We start from the raw sequence: 18657 nt of genomic DNA on the forward strand, positions 1-18657 counted from the left end.
CAAAATGACCTTTTATATGCATTATGTATATATGTAATAAAGTATAATTTGAGTTGAATAATGGTAATATGTAAGAAAGCATGAAGATCAAAATAGTGAGGAGTGCTTTAGGGTTTCCTTTTCCTTGCATGGGAAGGGATGGGATGGTCACACTTTGAAGAATAATAAATTTGATTGTTAATTAAAGCATATCCTTAAATATTTAAAATCATACCTTAAAAAAGTTGGGGGAAAAAAAAGAGTAAAACAGTTTGGATCTTATGACTCTTCTAAACATATAATTAGATAGAAGAACAAAGTTAATTAATTACTATGTGTTGTTTGATAACATTCTCCTTTTGCTTTCCATTTTTTTAAAATTAATCATTACTTCAAACAACTATTGATTTCTTTATTTTAATAATTATATAGTTTTTAAACCAAGAATAATTTTGAAAGGTAAAGGATGTTATAAATTAATAATGGGTTTGATTTTTTATATAAATTAATTGCTAAAAAAGGAGTAAAACTTATTGCTAACAAATGTTTGTAATTCTAATCTTGGAAAAAAATTTAAATATTTGTTTATAAAGTTTAAAGTGATGTGAGGTTAGGAACCGACCAAAAAATGAAGAAAAAAAAATTGATGAAAACTTTTTGAAGATGAAGAGTTTAACCTAAACTTTGTTTCTAACTTTTTCATGATCTTACTTACGTACACTTCTTTAACTGCATGGGCATGGCTGCATCCTTTTTTTTCTTTTTTACTTTATTAAAATTAAATTATCAATTAATTTTTAGAAAGAAAATAATTAGATGAATTTTAGAATGTATCAAACTCATAATCTCTCCTCCACGTAATAAAAAAATAAAACTTATTTTAAAAATAAATCACAATATGACTCGTTATCAAATTGAATAACATTTTCTATATAGAAGATGGTAGATTCTTAAAATGATTTCAAATTACTTGTAAGGCTAAAATGAAAAAGAGTGACTTAGTGGCAAATTAAATTTAGAATATATATATGGGAATAGAAAAAGAGGGTATATTCTTTTGAACTTTATCCCACCACTGGTAACATTCCTAGAAGAAACTAATAACATAAGTTAGTAGATAAGGAATAAGAAAGAAAATGAAAAGTAAAGTTTTGTTGTGAATGTCATTATATTTTGAAATATAAATAATTTAAAAAGGTCTTACACAAAAGCTATTCCTAGTACTACATCAATCATTTTTTTTTTTCACACAAACTTTTTCTTCCATAAATATTCTTTCTATATAAATAATACTTCACATCTAACTTCTCATTTTAGTTTGATAAAGTGATTAATATTGTTGATAAAATGATGTTAATTTCCATCTTAAAATGAAAATAAACCCCAATGAGTATATAAATAAATGTTAGGTTTTGTTTGACAATAACAAAGGCAGTCTTATCTTTATCTTATATACATTACTAAAAGGGTTAGTTCAATAATAAAATTCAAATCCATATATAATTTGTTCTTCTTTGGTGATACGAAAAAGTCAGCAAAGCAATTTGAAACCCCTCTTCTTTGACTCTGAAATTTAAAAACCAATTATATTAATACACAATATATATTTATTTTGGATCATTAATACCAAATGAAAAGAAAATAATAATAATAATTGTTTATTATTATGGAAAAACTTCCTAACTCCTAACTTCTTATTAATCCCCACATACTTGTCAATGATGGTTCATGCACCAACAATAATATTCATTAATAACCTAATCACCCAAAGTGTGTATATGTATATATATATATTGAAAAAAAGCTACTCATTAAATATAGAAATAAAAACTAATTAAAAGTGGGGTTCATTAGAGGATCAGTTGGAGTGGTTAGCCATTGTTGGTTGAAACTAAAGTTCTTGAGAGAGAAGAAACAAATGGGTCTAATGATGAGTCCAATCAAACCCTTTTTTCTTCTTCTTCTTCTTCTTCTTTTCTATAATAATTTTGTTAAAGAAAAAAAAAAACTCACCACCTTCTCTCCATAAAGCCCTATTCTTCTCATTTGACTCTTATAAATGCATGATTGGTTTCAAAACTAATAATCAATTTCTCCAACCTCTTTAATTTCATATCCAAAACATATGTTCTATCACTTCCAACCCCATCTCTCAATTATTATTATTATACTTCCCCAAAATAATTTCAAAATCAAAATAAAATCCCAAATTCATTCATCCTTAACATGTAGATAGAAAAAAACATTAACCATCACGTTATAACACAATCCTATCCGATACTTTTTCATTACGACATATAATATATATATATATATAAAGTTGAATTGAAAGGTTATTGTTTTTTCTTTTTTCGTGAGAGTTTTTATTGAATTGATCCAAACGCTCAATCCAAAGACATAGAAGAAATATGTGGGTAAAATATATATATGGGGTAAGTAAATGAAAAAAAGTTTGAAATTCTCAATCAGTCCCCCACAATAAGAGACAATCCCACATGGATATGTTTTGGCAGTTGTAAATAACACGAGAAGCTAAGCTACAACATCGTTGTTGCAAATAATATATGATTGGGGGTTAACATGATAAACCCATCTCAATCAAGTCAAAGTTTTTTCCCCAAGGTCTCAAATGTTGGAGACAAGTTTTTTGTTGTTTAGATTGATAGAAGTAAAAGGGTAGGTTGATAAATAAACCTAATTTGTGATCTAAGAGAGAACAAATAAAATTAATAAATGTCATTTGTTGGTGTGTGTTTGTTTCTTTTTTTGTGTGTATATAAAAAGAGACAAAACAGGGAAAAGAAGAAGAGTGATATCATTGTTTGGTATTAGTAGAAAAAGTAGACATTTCTTTTGTGGATTAATTGAGCCTACACAATAATCTCTCTTTTATTTTTTTGGTTTTTCATTTTCAAACACTTTATACGACAACCCTTTTTAAATTGTCTAATGTCTCTCTTCCTCTCTTTTAAATCATATACTATTTCTTTCAAATATCACCTCCCTTACAAAAAACGTAATAATTCATGTCTCGAACATGTTAGTAAAAAGCATATATTATTCTAACGTTCGAAATTCGAACATGTTAGTAATAATTCATGTCTCTCGAACATGTTAAATATACGATACAATTTAGTCAAAATTTTCCAACAATACAACACAAACAAATTATTTTAAATTGACATTTTTAACCGTTCGAAACGTTAACTTAATTGTTATTAGTTTAATAACATTGTAATCTAGTAAATTAAGAAGGTTTAGGGCATAAAATGATATTTTCCCCTATTTAATATGATTTATCAATTTTTTCCCTATTTGACATATATACACAACTAGAAGTACTCTGAGAGAAAAAAAGTAAATGAAAGTCATATTATTTGAGTAAAAATATTTTGAGGTTGGGTTTAGTTTTGAGCAAATAACTAAGGGAAAATAAAAATGCATGGGAAAAGATGTCATTGCTTGGATCACAAACCCATTATTCTTTATTAATACTTAACTCTCTATTTTATAATACTTTGCTTTTTAATTTCAACCTTTCTATGTCAGTCAGTGTGATCCATTATTCTAAAATTATATTATTCTAATTAATTATTTAAAGAAAAAACATGAATTAAAAAAAAGAAAAATCTAAGAAAAGTTTTGCTTGAAATGTGAATGGTCACAAACAAGGCTACAATTGTCTTCATTGTAAAGTAAAGTCATACCTTCCTCTTTATCACATTCATTGTACAAACATTTATTAATTCAAACTATATATCAAACCACCTTAAATAATTAAATAATTAAATTCCTCCCTTTTTATATAAATAATTTCAAAATATCCAAACTATTATTTGATTGATGTCATTTTTAAAATGGTGCAACTTTAATTCTAATATCCATTACTTTTTACCTATCCATTATTTTATATATATATATATATATATATATATATATATATATATATTATGTCTTGTGACAAATTATTATTGAATAGTTGTTTCTGTAGAAAACATTTAATTCTTTCTTTTTTTTTTTGTGAGTTAGAAATCTTTGTTGAGACCATGTTTCAAAGTCCTATTGATCTTACATGGGTTCTTGAAAAGAAAGATGAAGAAGACGAAACAATTGAAATAATATATTGTACTAGGCTATGTTAAGTACTATTAAAATGTCTAAGAAGTACTCTTTGATAATTCAACAAAAATAGTGATAACTTGACTTTTATCTCCAAAATAGAATAAACGTGATCTCATCTAGTAGCTAAAAGGAATCTCGTTGCTAGCTAGGAGTACTACTTGCACACTTACCCGAGTACTAATATAAGTTGCAATAGAATAAGAGAGTTAATTTTCTACTTCAAACCTCCGTTAAAGATATACAAAGAAGTTAGTGACTAAATACAAATCATACCAAGAATGAATTGAATTTACTAAATTGAGGAGATTTGAAAAAGCTTCTTAATAATAATAAAGAATAATAAAAGAAGGGGGTGAGGGTATATTTAATTTGATAATTTTAATTTTTGTTGGAAGGAGTTGTAGAAAACATGGGGGATAATAATGGCAGTCATCTTAACAACCAACCAAAGTTAGTGAATGCCTTTCATTTTCCTTTTTTTTTAAAAAAAGAAAAAATGCACATTTTTAATTCGAAAACATTTAATATTTTACCATTAAACTTTAAAATGTTTGTGATTCGTTAGAGACCAAAAAGATAGGTCACTCAAATTACTATATATTGCAAAAAATATACGTGAGTGAATCATATTATCTCTATATAATTTATGAATGAAAGACTATTTGTCACGTGCCAATTTTTTATAATAAAAATGTAAGTAAAAGTAAACAAATGTGAATAGCAATGGTAATGGAGTGGAGTATTAGTTGTAGTTCAAATTCAAAGCATCTCTCCTCATTTGTTAGAATTAAAAAGAAGAAAAGAGAAAGAGAGAGAGAGAGAAGATTGTTTTAAATGTTATCTTTGCATGTGAATGGTACGACCCATTTGATGTCGTTTTTTAACCAACTCTTCTCCTCCACCACATTTTTGTTTTTGGGTTTTTCCCCCCACACCCCATTCTCTCTCCATCTTTCACCTTTCCTTTTTTTTTTTTTTCTTTTTAATACACATACCTTTCTTTTTTACCTCAATCTTTCATTTTTCAATCTCCAATTTAGTATTTACCCTATTTTAATCTTTTTGTTATATTTGATATTGAGTTTCACTCAGATGTTACACAAATAATATATTCTTAATTAACCATTTCACCATTTATTTACTATTCTTTTATTAATTCTCTATTTTTAACATTTTTTAGTTTACTCATGAAAGATACCATTTGAATTTCCATTCCATTTGTCTCTCTTTCACATTTACTTTCTTGGAATACTTGTAGAAGAAATTAAGTACATTTAAAAAAAAATAAAATTAGGGTCTTTAATTTTATTTTTATTAAATAAGAGAATATACATTTTTATTATATCATTATTTTCAGTTCTCTTAAAGATTTATTCCACCTTGTCTCTTTGCTACTCAAAATATATTTATTTTAGTTCCTATCTTTTTATTTTTATTTTGTCTTTTGTCATTGTTGTTTAATTGATTATATATGCAATAAATTATTGTGTCAACAAAATATTTACCTAAAAATAGAGAATTTTTTAGATTATATAAATAATAGACACTTTTATATATTTTGTTATATTAAAAAAGAAAAAAACCCTCTATATAATATATATATTAGTGTGTTTGATATTGACAAGAGGTGAGTACCAAATTATCTAGCCCTAAGAAACTTTCAACACATTCTCTTGTAATTGTCCCACACCATCTCTATCATTTTCTTCACTTTCTTTTTAGGATAGAATTGACATTCATGATTGTTAGTATCAACTTTTAGTTCAAGCAACAATTGTGAGTTGCATTTACAATTCCAATGCTAGTGTAATTCATGTATTTCAAGCGATGTCATCTATCCCTCCGATGAATCTCGAAAAAAATATTATTGTAAATGATAAAACTATTATAAAATATAACAAAAATTTAAATTTACGAAGGAAGTTTATAATTTGAAATTTGGAAATATTTTGATATAAGATTGAAACGCACTGGCATGTATATGTATCGATATTGGTAAAAAAAATTTAAAAAGTAAATTAAAGAGATGAAAATAAAATAATAATGGGAGGGCAATTAGGTAATAATGTTCGTAGTCAAAGGCAGCTAATTAATTGTAGAAATATGAGGGAGGGTGAAAGATTAATGAGCTAATTAATTCTAATCCCACCAACGTAATCTCCATTATTATTTTAATTATTAAAATAGTAGTATCCATATGATTCCTTTACAATATTTCCCTAATCAGAAACTAATCTTTCTCATACCCACAATACACTCCAATGTATTTTAATTAATAATTCCTAATTACATAAATCAACAAAAGACCATATGAAACCCACATAAAAATGATATAATAAAATTCCCAAATGTGGGTTGTCAAGAAAGAAAAGAAAAAAAGAAGAAAAATTGCAAAGAGAAAGAGAAAGTAAAATAAAGAGGCACATGGGTTATAATTGAATAGAGCTGATTACACAAATCCAAGTGGATTTTCTACATTGAAATTGATGGGAATCTTATTAATTTTAAATTTAAACAAAAACCCAAATTTTATTTTAATAAATAAATAAAAAGTTAATTAAGTTTCTTTCTTTCTTTTTTTTGTGGGCTTAGTTGATGGGATCTCTTCCATATGGGATGTTGAATTAAATTAAGGGGTCATGTGGTATGTCATTTGGCATTTCCTTCACAAAAACACCCCCAAATCACACTCCTTATGATTCTTAAAACCCTACCATTTAGTCTTTTCTTCACTTACCATTTTTAAACAACACAACTACCCTTTTCTTTTCTTTTTTATATAGGATAATGATTCATCAACTTAAAATTTTGACTCTTCTTCTATTCAAATCTGTTGCTTTGCAACAAATATATATCAATTCCTCGACTTTCCTCTCCTATTATTATTATTATTTTTAATAAATAAAACTACCCTTAATTAGTAGAAATCAACTACCATAATATTTGATGATAAATAGGCCACATGAAACAATCTAGGGTAACAGTAGTTACGTATATTTGTTGATTTATGTTAAAGTAGTTTGGAATAATTAGAATATGGTTGAAACAAAATGCATTGGATTTAAGTTGTTATTATTATTTATTTTTGTAATTTAGTCAATAAAATGTTGACCCATTTTGCCCAATTGTGACATATTGTGGTGGCCAAATAACACACACAAGGTGGAAGAATGAGGCTTGTTGGATTTGATGGAGGGACAATAAGGAGCTTCTTCCTCTTTAACATATAAGCCATGCCAAAAAGTTTGTGTTCATTTTAATGTGTGGGGTTTTTAATTTTCCTCTTGCTTCTGCTTTTCTTGTCATCAATTATTATGTTATTCATTACTTCAAAGCTTTTATTTTCATTTCCTTCTATTTTATTTTATTTTTTCTCGCATTCAAATACAAACTTCTTTTTGACCAATTATTATAGTGTATCTAAATAATAAGTGTGTATTATAATTGATTGATGCTTGTATTGTCTCTTCACAACATATCATATAGAATTAGTTAAAAAGTTATAAATATTTTTTAAACTTTTGATAAGACCTCTTGATCATTCATTCATATATGATGATTATGATTGTGTACAATGAAAAGAAAAATATTTTGTCGGTTATTTGTCATCAAACTTCATCATTTGATTTGATCAACAAGATTTTAAATAACTATTTTTGTATTATAATTTTCTTTTCTTCCATGAATAACTAAACACGTCTTATACTTAAAAGCAAACTATATAAACCTAATTAAGTTCCCAACAATAATTAATGTATCTAAAACCTAACCCCTAGACTCCAAAATAATCCTACATTAATTTTATAACCGAAAGGAAGAAATAAATTTCTACATTTTATTACTAAATCAAAAAAGAAATCCTAAGCTTCTACTATTATTATTATTTACTGATTAATAAACTAACAAAAAACTTTTAGTAGGGAAGCAACTAATTTTTATTTATTTATGAACTTACTTGAACTGCAGAACTCATGCATGCACTTATCTTCATATAATTTGTAGTGTTATTGATAAAAATATTTAAAAGAATGTATTTTATTTAAAAAGAATAATTTAGAATTAATTAGATGACCATTTGGATGGTACGTAACAACTAGAAGTGTTTTTCTTTCTCCATTACTAAAAGGGAGATTTGATTATGATATTAGAGGATTTGGTCAAAGGTAAGTGAGTTTGACCAAAAGAAGACATGTGGTGCCACGTGGAGATAAAAAAATGTTAGATGGTAATGACATGGGCATCCCACATGGGATGCTGTTATCCACGTTGGCAAATAAGAGGGACCCATCGTCCTCAAATAAACTAAAATAAATTTAAACATACCTCGGTACTTGGAAACAATATGTTGACAAAGGCAAACCAATGTTTGCTTTTGATACGTTGACTTTGACAAATATATTTTCAATTTTTTTTATCTTTGCTACTCCCAAAACGTTAGATTATTAATAATAAACCCCAAAGAATAAATTATATATAATAAATTTGAAAAAGGAAAAAAAATTGAAGAGAAAGTGAAGGGACAGAACATTGTAAAAGGGAAAACTTGTGGGAGTGAATAAGAGATGTTTTGTTCCAAATGAGTTATTAGTAATATATATATATATATAGTCTCCAAACACATAGGCAAATTGATGGATTTGGCCAAACACAATCCTCAAATAAAGCTACCACACTTAGCTGATCACCTTTTCCTTTCCCTTTCCCTTTCATTATTCTGATATCATTACCAAACACTGCAAACTCCATGCATGAAAGGAAATGGTGTAATCTCAATAAAACATATATTTCATATTCAAAAGGATTTGAGTTTCTCAATAATCAAGGTTGTAAGGTTGTGTAGCCAATGGATAAAAGATCATCATCATATTGTTGAATTTGTATTAAATTGAGACTGTGTTACTCAACCATTATGTGTATAGCCAAGTTGGATATCAAATAACACATGGAAGTCATTTTATAAGTGTTGGAATTCAAAAGTTATAATAAAAAGCAATGAAAAGGGAAGTGTGTGGCAGCCAATCATATATATATATATATATAATTTAGTTTACTTGTTGCCCTGACCTAACCATTTTCTTTTGAAAAAGGAAGGAAAAAAGTGAGTTGACATTTGAAGGAGACATGAGAGATAGTGAGCCTTAACTATTTACTTAAAAGTCTCTCATATTTGTTGTAATTTTTCAAACCTTTTACACATATATATAGGTGTGTTGTAGTTATAAATATATATATAGGGCACACACACACATCAATTCCGTAGGACCAAAATCCCTACACTCTCCTCACCATCCGCCGTAGGATCAATCATAACTCAATCAATCTTATAAACCTAACCATACGGCTACTGTATCACATAATACATATATACACAATCCTTTTCTACCTCATCCTTATTGGACATTATTTTAGTGTATATTAATGATGGTCCAAAGCCTACATGCGAGCCTAAGCTCAACAAATTTGAGAGACGACGGTGAAAACCTATACTAGGTTCTAAGTCGTCAATTGATCAAATCGAGAGTATTATTGTTATATAGAAGGAAAATGATGTTCGTATACAACGTGACATTGAGTGAATGACTAACAAAATTTCATAAATTACAGCTTTTAATAAACCATCTAACAACATTGTTGACACTCTATACGCTTGTAGGCTACAAATTGACCTTACTGTAAATAGTGTCATTTAACAATTCGAAATGATAAAAAGTAAACTCTCGAATAAGAACTTCGATGTTTCTTTATATGTGCTTGTTTGAACTACTACACACTTTCTACACTAACTTAAGCATATGGGTATCATTAACTTGATACCTCACAAATGTACTCTTACGTTACGTCGTAGACGAGATTAAAGCAGAGAAGCGAAACAAATGATTTACCAAAGACATGTGACAATTATGAATTCCTTTTTGTCCTAGTATTTGTCGCAATAATTTAAAATATATGTATATATATATATATATAGATATTGTGGTGCTATTCGATTACATTAAATAGCTAGGAAAGGCCTTTAAACTTTCCCCTACTCTATAATGGCCTACGTATTTAATCCTACATACATATTATTACTACTTCACTTCTCTCCATTTGCATCAACATCATCACTTCCTAACATTCAAATTAATATTAACCCTTCTGACACTGTTCTTCATTACTTCCCCTCTTCTTTCTTCCACTTCCTAACCTTATTTAACTTGGTCCTAGTATAAGTTAAAAAAGTGCCTTTAAGTTTTAATGAGCTTAATATATATAAATCAATACATAACCCAAGTTTTAATGAAAGTACCTAGTGAGAGATACAACCGAAGACGCAAGTCCAAATAGAAAGAATGAATGAACTTGAAGAGAACTCGAAGACTATATCATTGTAAGAGAAATTGTCCTTGTCTCTTTATGTAATTACCTCAACATGATCATCAATATACTAGCTCTCAAGTAGATGATAGCTATGAGGTCACGTAGGAAAAGCCTATACTACTATTGATCGAATATTATATTTATTCACAATTATAAAGTTGTTTTCATAAATATTTGTGAACTTCACATTACTTTTAAAAGCATACTAACGCGACACACAATAAATAAAGATAACATAAAAAAAAATTATTTTGACTTAGTACCACAATTCAATTAACAAAATCTTGTTAACCTAAACATTAGAGTGGGTATAACCTACCATTACACCCATAAAACATCTCATAACACAAGTATGAAGAGAATGAAAAGAATAGGAATTGAAAAAAGAATCCAAAATTACAAAAGATATAAGGCTAAGATTGTTAATATGTGTTGTCTTTGTAGAAAAAGAATGAAAAAGGTGAATAAGTAGAATTGGATGGAGGGGTGGGCGAGAGAGGATTAGTTTAGAAACAGGATGGAGAGGTAGGAGAACTTGTCCGATCCGGGGTCGGTCGTTGACCCGAACCGACTTTTTTTTTGTTCTTTAAATTTCCTTATTAATTATAAGTAATTGAAAAGGAATTATTAATATAAATATTTAAATAAAGAAAAAGACGGTTAATTTGGTAAAATGGGGGAGTGAAAAATCACATTTTCCAATGAATATTTATATATATCCCCATAGATGCGAGGGCCTAAGGAGTGAGGTACCTGTATTTCTCAGAGAAAAGAAAAGCAGAGATCTTTTTGGGCCTATCGATAACTAAAAGAGAAAAGCCAAAGAACCCAACATTTTAAAATTTTAATAAATACCCATTCCATTCCAAACACCAACCAAGAACAATCAACAATCCTAACTTAACATTGTCTTCTTCTTCATCATCATCTTCTTTCTTCTTCTTCTTCTTCTTCTTCTTCTTCTTCTTCTTCCACTTTTCTTTCCCTTTTCTTTCTGATGATCCCCATGCCATACTCTGCTTTTCTTTTGTCCCCTTTCACCCACAATTCAGATCTATCTTCTTCATTAATTTAAACCACCTTTTTCTTTGCTTTTTTGCTTACTCTATAACTTTTTCTCCTTTCTCTTCCTCTTCTTACCTCAAATGGGTACTGGTTGGAGGAAAGCGTTTTGTACTACCATTTCTCGAGATTCAGAATCTAATAATGCTTCTGAGAAACAGAGGAGCTCTGCTACTCCTAATCCCAGTCCTAGAAGCTGTGTTCGATTGGGTTTCTTCAGTAACCCTTCTACTCCTCGGATGCAATCTCATCAGCCATTGAGTAGTCCAGGTCTTCGTTGCCGTACTGCTCAAGATGCCACTGTTAATCAAAGTCCCACTCTTCATTGCAAAACCTCATCTTCCTCTTCATCAACTCCTAAATCTGCTAAATCCCAACGAGGGATTTTGGGTTCGAATCCTTCCTCTCCTCGTTCCCCTCTTAAACTCTCTCTTTTCAAGAACAGCTTTAAGTTCAGAGTATGTTTTTTTTTTTTTTTTTGTTCTCTCTCTATCTTTCTCTCTGTTTTTTCATTTAGAATTCGAAACTTGACTTACGGGTTCTTTTTGTTTGTTGAAAAACAGAGTAGCTGTGGAATTTGTTTGAATAGCGTAAAAACAGGGCATGGGACGGCGATTTACACGGCGGAGTGTGGGCATGCTTTTCATTTTCCTTGTATTGCTGCTCATGTCAGAAACCATGCCACTCTTGTTTGCCCTGTCTGCAACACTACATGGAAGGACGTTCCTCTGCTCGCCGCCCATAAGAATTTGGGCCCATTGACCCAACACGATCCTAAACCCAAGATTGAAGATAAAACCATGATTGAATCTTCCCCCCGAGCGGTTAAAACCAAACTAAACCCAAAAGAAAAGGAATTCAGATCCTATGATGACGATGAGCCCCTTCTGTCTCCAACCTCCGGTGGCCGGATTATCCCAATCCCTGAAGCCGATGAGAACCAAGACGATGTGGAGGAATTTCAAGGCTTCTTCGTTGACCCAAAGCCGCCTTCCAGTTCAGTTAAATCTTCAATTCAGAGGACCAATGTACAGGTTCGACTCCTCCCTGAAACGGCGTTGATTTCATCTGGACACACTCACGAGACCTACGCGGTCGCTCTGAAAGTAAAAGCCCCGCCGCCACATCCGGCTAGAAACAGAGCAAATGCCAATTTATTGGACCCATCCCGCCGTGCGCCGATTGATTTAGTTACAGTGCTGGATGTAAGCGGAAGCATGACGGGGCCGAAATTAATGATGCTGAAGCGTGCCATGCGATTGGTTATTTCGTCGTTAGGGTCATCGGACCGCCTTGCCATCGTTGCTTTCTCTGCCACTCCTAAAAGGGTGTTGCCGTTGAGGAGAATGACGGCTCAAGGCCAACGCGCTGCCCGGCACGTGATTGACACGCTGGTCTGCAGCCAAGGAACCAGCGTAGGAGAGGCTTTGAGAAAAGCCACAAAAGTACTCGAGGACCGGCGAGAGAGAAACCCAGTAGCTAGTATCATGCTTTTGTCAGACGGCCAAGATGAACGGATCCAGTCAAATCAACGGCAGGTGACACGACACGAGTCATCTACAAGATTCGCCCACATAGAAATCCCGGTTCATGCATTTGGGTTCGGAAAGAGCGGTGGATACTGTCAAGAACCGGCGGAGGACGCATTTGCAAAATGCGTAAGTGGATTATTAAGCGTGGTGGTTCAAGATCTCCGTATTCAACTCGGGTTTTCAAGCGGTTCATCTCCGGTAGTGATCTCCGCTATTTATTCATGTACCGGGCGGCCCACGGTTTGCAGTTTGGGTTCGGTCCGGCTTGGAGATTTATACGGCGAGGAAGAAAGGGAATTACTCGTAGAGTTGAAGATTCCAACCTCGGCTTCAGGGACCCACCACGTGATGACGATGCAATGTCTTTACAAAGACCCGTCCACACAGGAGGTAGTGTACAGCCGAGAACAAGACATCCTCATTGCACGACCCACAGCCGTTGGATCATCCACTCCTAAGATCGAAAGGCTGAGAGACATGTTCATAACAACTCGCGCTGTGGCGGAATCCAGGAGATTAATCGAGTACGAAGACCATACGAGCGCGCATCACTTACTCGCCTCCGCGCGTGCATTACTAATCCAATCCGGATCACCAAGTGCTGACGTGTACGTGCGGGAGCTGGAAGTTGAGCTGGCGGAACTCCATTGGCGAAGGCAACAACAATTCGAATTACATCAGCACCAGCAGCAACAACAAATTTTGGTGACAACAACGCCACGTAGGCGAGGGGGTGATAAGGAAAATCCCACAATGGTGGATGAAAACGGAGAGCCGTTAACACCGACGTCGGCGTGGAGAGCGGCGGAGAAGCTTGCCAGAGTAGCGATTATGAAAAAATCGTTGACGAGTAGAGTGGGGGATTTACACGGGTTTGAAAATGCGAGATTCTAGAAATGGCAGAGGATTGATTGACTGACTGTAAAATTTGGTTAATTTTGGAAAAGGGTAATGAGAATTTGAAAAGGAAAGCTAAAAAGTAAAGTACAAATATGGATTTATGAGGGGCAAATTGGGGTTTTCTTCTTCCTCTTCCTCTTCTTCTTCTTCTTTGTTCTTGTTCTTGAAAGCTCCATTGATTGGACTTTCTTCTGGTTTTCATCAATTCCACACATACAGCTCAGCTTTCTGTAGCTTTCTTTCATGTTAGAGTAGAAGAAAAATGGGATTTCCAAAGCATTAGAAACCACAAATCTTATTTTTATTTCAAAATGGGTCTTTTTGTTTTCTTTTTCTTTTTTTCTTTTTTCTTTAATTCCCTCTCATTTTAAGGAAAAAAGTTCTTTACTTTTTCTTCTTTTTTTTGGTTGTATATTATTATTATGCAATGATGGGAAAGGAGTAGGGGTGAGGGGGAGTTGGTAAAGTGGGAAGAAGACTCAATTAGAAAGGGAATGAAATGATGATGAAATGATAAATGCAAAGGTTATTGTTGCTGTTGTTGTTGTTATTATTTAAGATTTGGAGTATTATTAATCAATAATTCTTGGGTTGGCAATGTTTTGGAGATCAAATTCTCTGCATTTGATCTTAATACATAACTTCCATTTTGCCTTTGAAAATGACCCTTACATGGTTTATTTTGCTTTCCAATGAAGCATTGGGTGGCAAAAAAAAGAAGATAACAATAGTGGTGAGTTGATGCAAAACTATGTCATTAGTTTAACCATTACTAACCAAAAAAAAAAATAAAAAAAAATTGAATGTTCTATCTCTTATCCATGCAATTGTTTTATTAGAATTTTGGTGTAAGGTAAAAAATGAGAATAGTGTAATTTTGAGAATGGGTGTGAACAATGAAGTAAATAGGTATTGATTGTGCAATGGGTTGCACAAATTGGTCCACCACAAAGCTTATTAATAAGGGGACATAGATAATATATATATGGAGAGAAAAAGATTCATCTAATTCAAAAAAAAAAAAAGAAGACATGATGGAAGGATGGAGCATTGTGTTCAATTTATCCAACATGTGAATCAATGTATACATTCATTCATTACCATTAACACTCACTTCCTTCCATCTCTTTCCATTTCATTATGTTTTCTTTTTTTTCTTTTTCTATATCCACCTTCTTTTTATGTAAATACAAATAGAAAAAACCAATGGTTTAGGCTTTTGATTTGGTATATTATTTCATTTTTTCAAATAATTAAAACCATTTTCTCTCCATGATTTCTTGGAGTTGTTTGAATATTTTTTCAAAATAGAGTCTAATTTTTATCCACATTTCAAAATTAAAAAGGAAATAGTTTATTTAAAGATAGAAAAGATATTTATAAGTTCTTATTTCAAAATTTAAAAGTAAAAAGGTCAAAACCTTACCCGTTTTCAAACAAGATGTAATAACACCCTAATTTTAATATGGGAAGCAATTTAGATCAATTACCCTTTTGTTTCTATTCTATCGTGGAATTGTTGTAGTTTAGAAGCATGATATATAGTGTGTATTCTAGTAACAAAATATTAAAAAAAGATTGTATCGATATAGTTTGTTGTAAAAACTTTATTGGTTGGTAAGTGGTGCCAATCACAATTGAAATAATCTCAAATTTACACATAGTTAGGTTGCAGTTTTATGATAGAAATTGAGGAGTAAGTCACTAAGTTTTGGTGAAGAAAGATATTTATTTTGATGGGTTCGAGTAATTTTTAAATCAACCGTGGATTATATAAATGATTAATTGTCAAAAGAAGTTAATTATTATGATTAAGTCAGGCTAGAGTCATAATATACAGTGGTTATATATGTTTAGGTATTCATTACCATAATGATAATTATATTTTACTTTGGGAATTGTGTTTGAATCATTCAAACGTTAATATTAAAATGGATAAAAGAACTACAGAACATGATCTGATTTCATCAGAATCTTTGAGGAAAAAAAAAACTCATTTTGTCCTTCCATTTTAAGTTAGAAAATAATAATAATAATAAAAACTACAAATAAAAAATGTTAAAAATATTAATTGTTTAGGTTAGATTGTTGTTTGTTTTTCACTAAATATTCACTCTTAAAAGGTAAATTTCGAGCCTTATTAGTATATTCGAATGCCAATTAAATTAAGTAAAAAGAAACAAACATAATTGTTTTAGAAAAGTAAAATTATTTAGTTTTCACTAGTGTTTTTCATCACAAAGATATCTAAATTGAGTAATTTATTTTGGAGTTTCATTTATTCGAACTAGTAGTTCTTGAGAGTTGATACCAATGAAAAATGTTAAGAGTTTAACGAGATACGAAGTATAAATTGATAATTTTAATTTTCACTTCAAAATTATTTTAATTGAATTACTTAATATGTTTTAGCTAAACCTTGAGAGTATAACAAATGTAATATTAAAACTTAAGAAAACTATCAAATTGAACTAAAATTTAAAAAAAAAAACATTTTGAAACTCATCCCATCAATAGAAAATTATAAATATAACAATCAAATTTAAAATATTATTATATATAACAATATAAATTTTATTCATCGTCACAATTATTATTATATTAAGAAAAAGAAAAATGAAATTAAAATGTTACATATAGATAAACATGTAATATTTTAAAACCTAATAATCCCATGAAATTATATTCAAAAGTTAAAACTTAACAAAAATGAAAAGGGCAATTTTTTTCAAACCAAAAAAGGTGCTTGTCAAATGAAATACATTTTTTGAAAAATATGTTTATTTTTTCAAAAAAGGAAAAAAACAAATTTAATTTCTTAAAATCCAATTTTTAAATTTTGGAAAAACATCGCTTTAGTCTTTAGAACAATGATCTGCAAAATTGTTATATTTTTATTTTTGTTATGCTCTACTTTTGAAAAAATAAAACTCTAATTTTTAAAAAATATGTCGGCTGTTTAATATGAAAGTGTTACAATTAATTAAGTCTATACATATTATTGAGAATTATATTTAAATATTTTCATTATTAGAGAGAAAAAAAAAGGTTAATATATAGATTTCAATAATGTTGGAAACAAATAATTATTTGCTACATGTGGGACAATAAATGCATTCTATTCTCAATACACACAACACCATTTTCATAAATATATATGACTCTTAATTTTTAAAAATACTTGAATTCAAATGATTTCTATGATTAGCCAATTTTAATTTATGACTTGAAGACTAAATTTATAATTCCTTTCTAATTCAATAATATACTAATTTTTCATTAAAATAATTACAATCAAATCACAATTTGTATGTAATACCTTTTAATATAAGCATAGTGTATGAAAGAAAACCAACAAGATGATATAATTTAAAGTTTTAAAAATTGGGTAAAATATGTATTCTCGAGTAAGAGATATATTTTTTGAATTGGTTCGATTTTTGTCATTGTGTATTATAAATATTACTATGTAGTCATTATATTAAAAGAAATATAATGTATTTATTCAAATACATTATAGCAAATTTTTTCTTTTAAAAGAAAACTGTCAATTAGTTGATTTTTTTTAAAAAATAATTTATCCCATTAAACTGTCAAATACATTATACACACATTTGACTCAATATTCTTGAGAATTCTTGACTAAAAATGTTAACTTCATATATATTGTTGAATTAAGAAAAAAAATCAAATGCTTGAAATTAAAATATCATGATAGACACTACTGAAATTAATGGTAAAATAAGAGAGATTATATATACACACACATATATATATAAAGAAATATTCACATGAGAATTGGAACTTGAAGCACTTTCGATTTTAAATTGATTGAAATTATACTCTAATGGATCTGCCCATGTGATTTTCTTTTTTTTGACATGGAGGAAAAAGAATTAATAATATAAAGCATATACTGCCACTGAAAATATTGCAATCCCAAGATCAGTTTTGTTTTAGAAAAGGGGTTCCATTATCTAAGATAATTCTTTCAAGTATGTTACACATTGTCAAATCCTAATTTCTTTTGAGAAACGATCTAGAGAAGATAGTTGTACACATAATGTACACCACAACTTTGCAAAACATAAGGTGGAATTGATATTGAAAAATCTCGACATTGAAATTATGACTCTTTTACCAAAATGAGTTTGAAAATTTTGACTTGAGGGTGATCATTTTGGCATAATTTAGTTGTTGCATGTGATCCTACGTTGAACAGTCTTTATTCGGTAATTTAGAAAAATGTTTATCAAAGAAGACAAAAATCTTTGTTTGAGAGTTCAGTCTTGACGACTCAACTTCAAAAGAGAATGCCTCATTGTGTCTTTGTTTCTAGATATGAGGTAGGTCCTTGAATCTTTTGGTTGGTCATTGATCATGTCTAACAATATTTAGAGATTTTCCTGCTTCCATTTTTGTTGTCCACTCGTTTCATTGTGCAAAGAAGACTTTGTGGCTGGTTTCTTCTAGTGGAAGGAATGTTATAATTTTAGAGATCCTTACTCAACCCGTGCGATATTTTTATGGATTTGATTCTTTGTTATGCTACTAAACTTCTTTATTATTATTGTTGTTGTTGTATTTCTACGTTGATTTGTAACTGGAGAGCTTTGTTATAACCACCTTTTGAGTGTTTGGAAATTATGCTATGCTCATTTATTTCATGCTCATCAATGAAATTTGTTCTCTTTCCAAGAAT

At 30.0% G+C, this 18657-nt stretch overlaps 1 protein-coding gene across 1 annotated transcript; it reads left to right on the top strand.

Annotated features, from left to right (window-relative positions):
* Positions 1-11226: 11226 nt before the first annotated feature.
* On the top strand, positions 11227-14553 carry LOC101220853 (E3 ubiquitin-protein ligase WAV3). The gene is made up of 2 exons (XM_004148356.3): positions 11227-11981; positions 12087-14553. Exons 1-2 carry the CDS (start codon positions 11607-11609, stop codon positions 13947-13949), a joined length of 2238 nt encoding a protein of 745 aa, XP_004148404.1. The 5' UTR covers positions 11227-11606; the 3' UTR covers positions 13950-14553.
* Positions 14554-18657: the final 4104 nt, after the last annotated feature.

This window comes from Cucumis sativus, chromosome 2 (genome assembly GCF_000004075.3).
Source record: "Cucumis sativus cultivar 9930 chromosome 2, Cucumber_9930_V3, whole genome shotgun sequence".
Taxonomy (NCBI): Eukaryota; Viridiplantae; Streptophyta; class Magnoliopsida; order Cucurbitales; family Cucurbitaceae; genus Cucumis; species Cucumis sativus.

What these genes read in the sequence shown, in the direction of transcription:
- LOC101220853 (XM_004148356.3), top strand. Translation starts at nt 11,607, where the DNA reads ATGGGTACTGGTTGGAGGAAAGCGTTTTGTACTACCATTTCTCGAGAT. An exon ending in AGAACAGCTTTAAGTTCAGA is followed by an intron (nt 11,982 to 12,086) that starts GTATGTTTTTTT and finishes GTTGAAAAACAG; the next exon opens with AGTAGCTGTGGAATTTGTTT.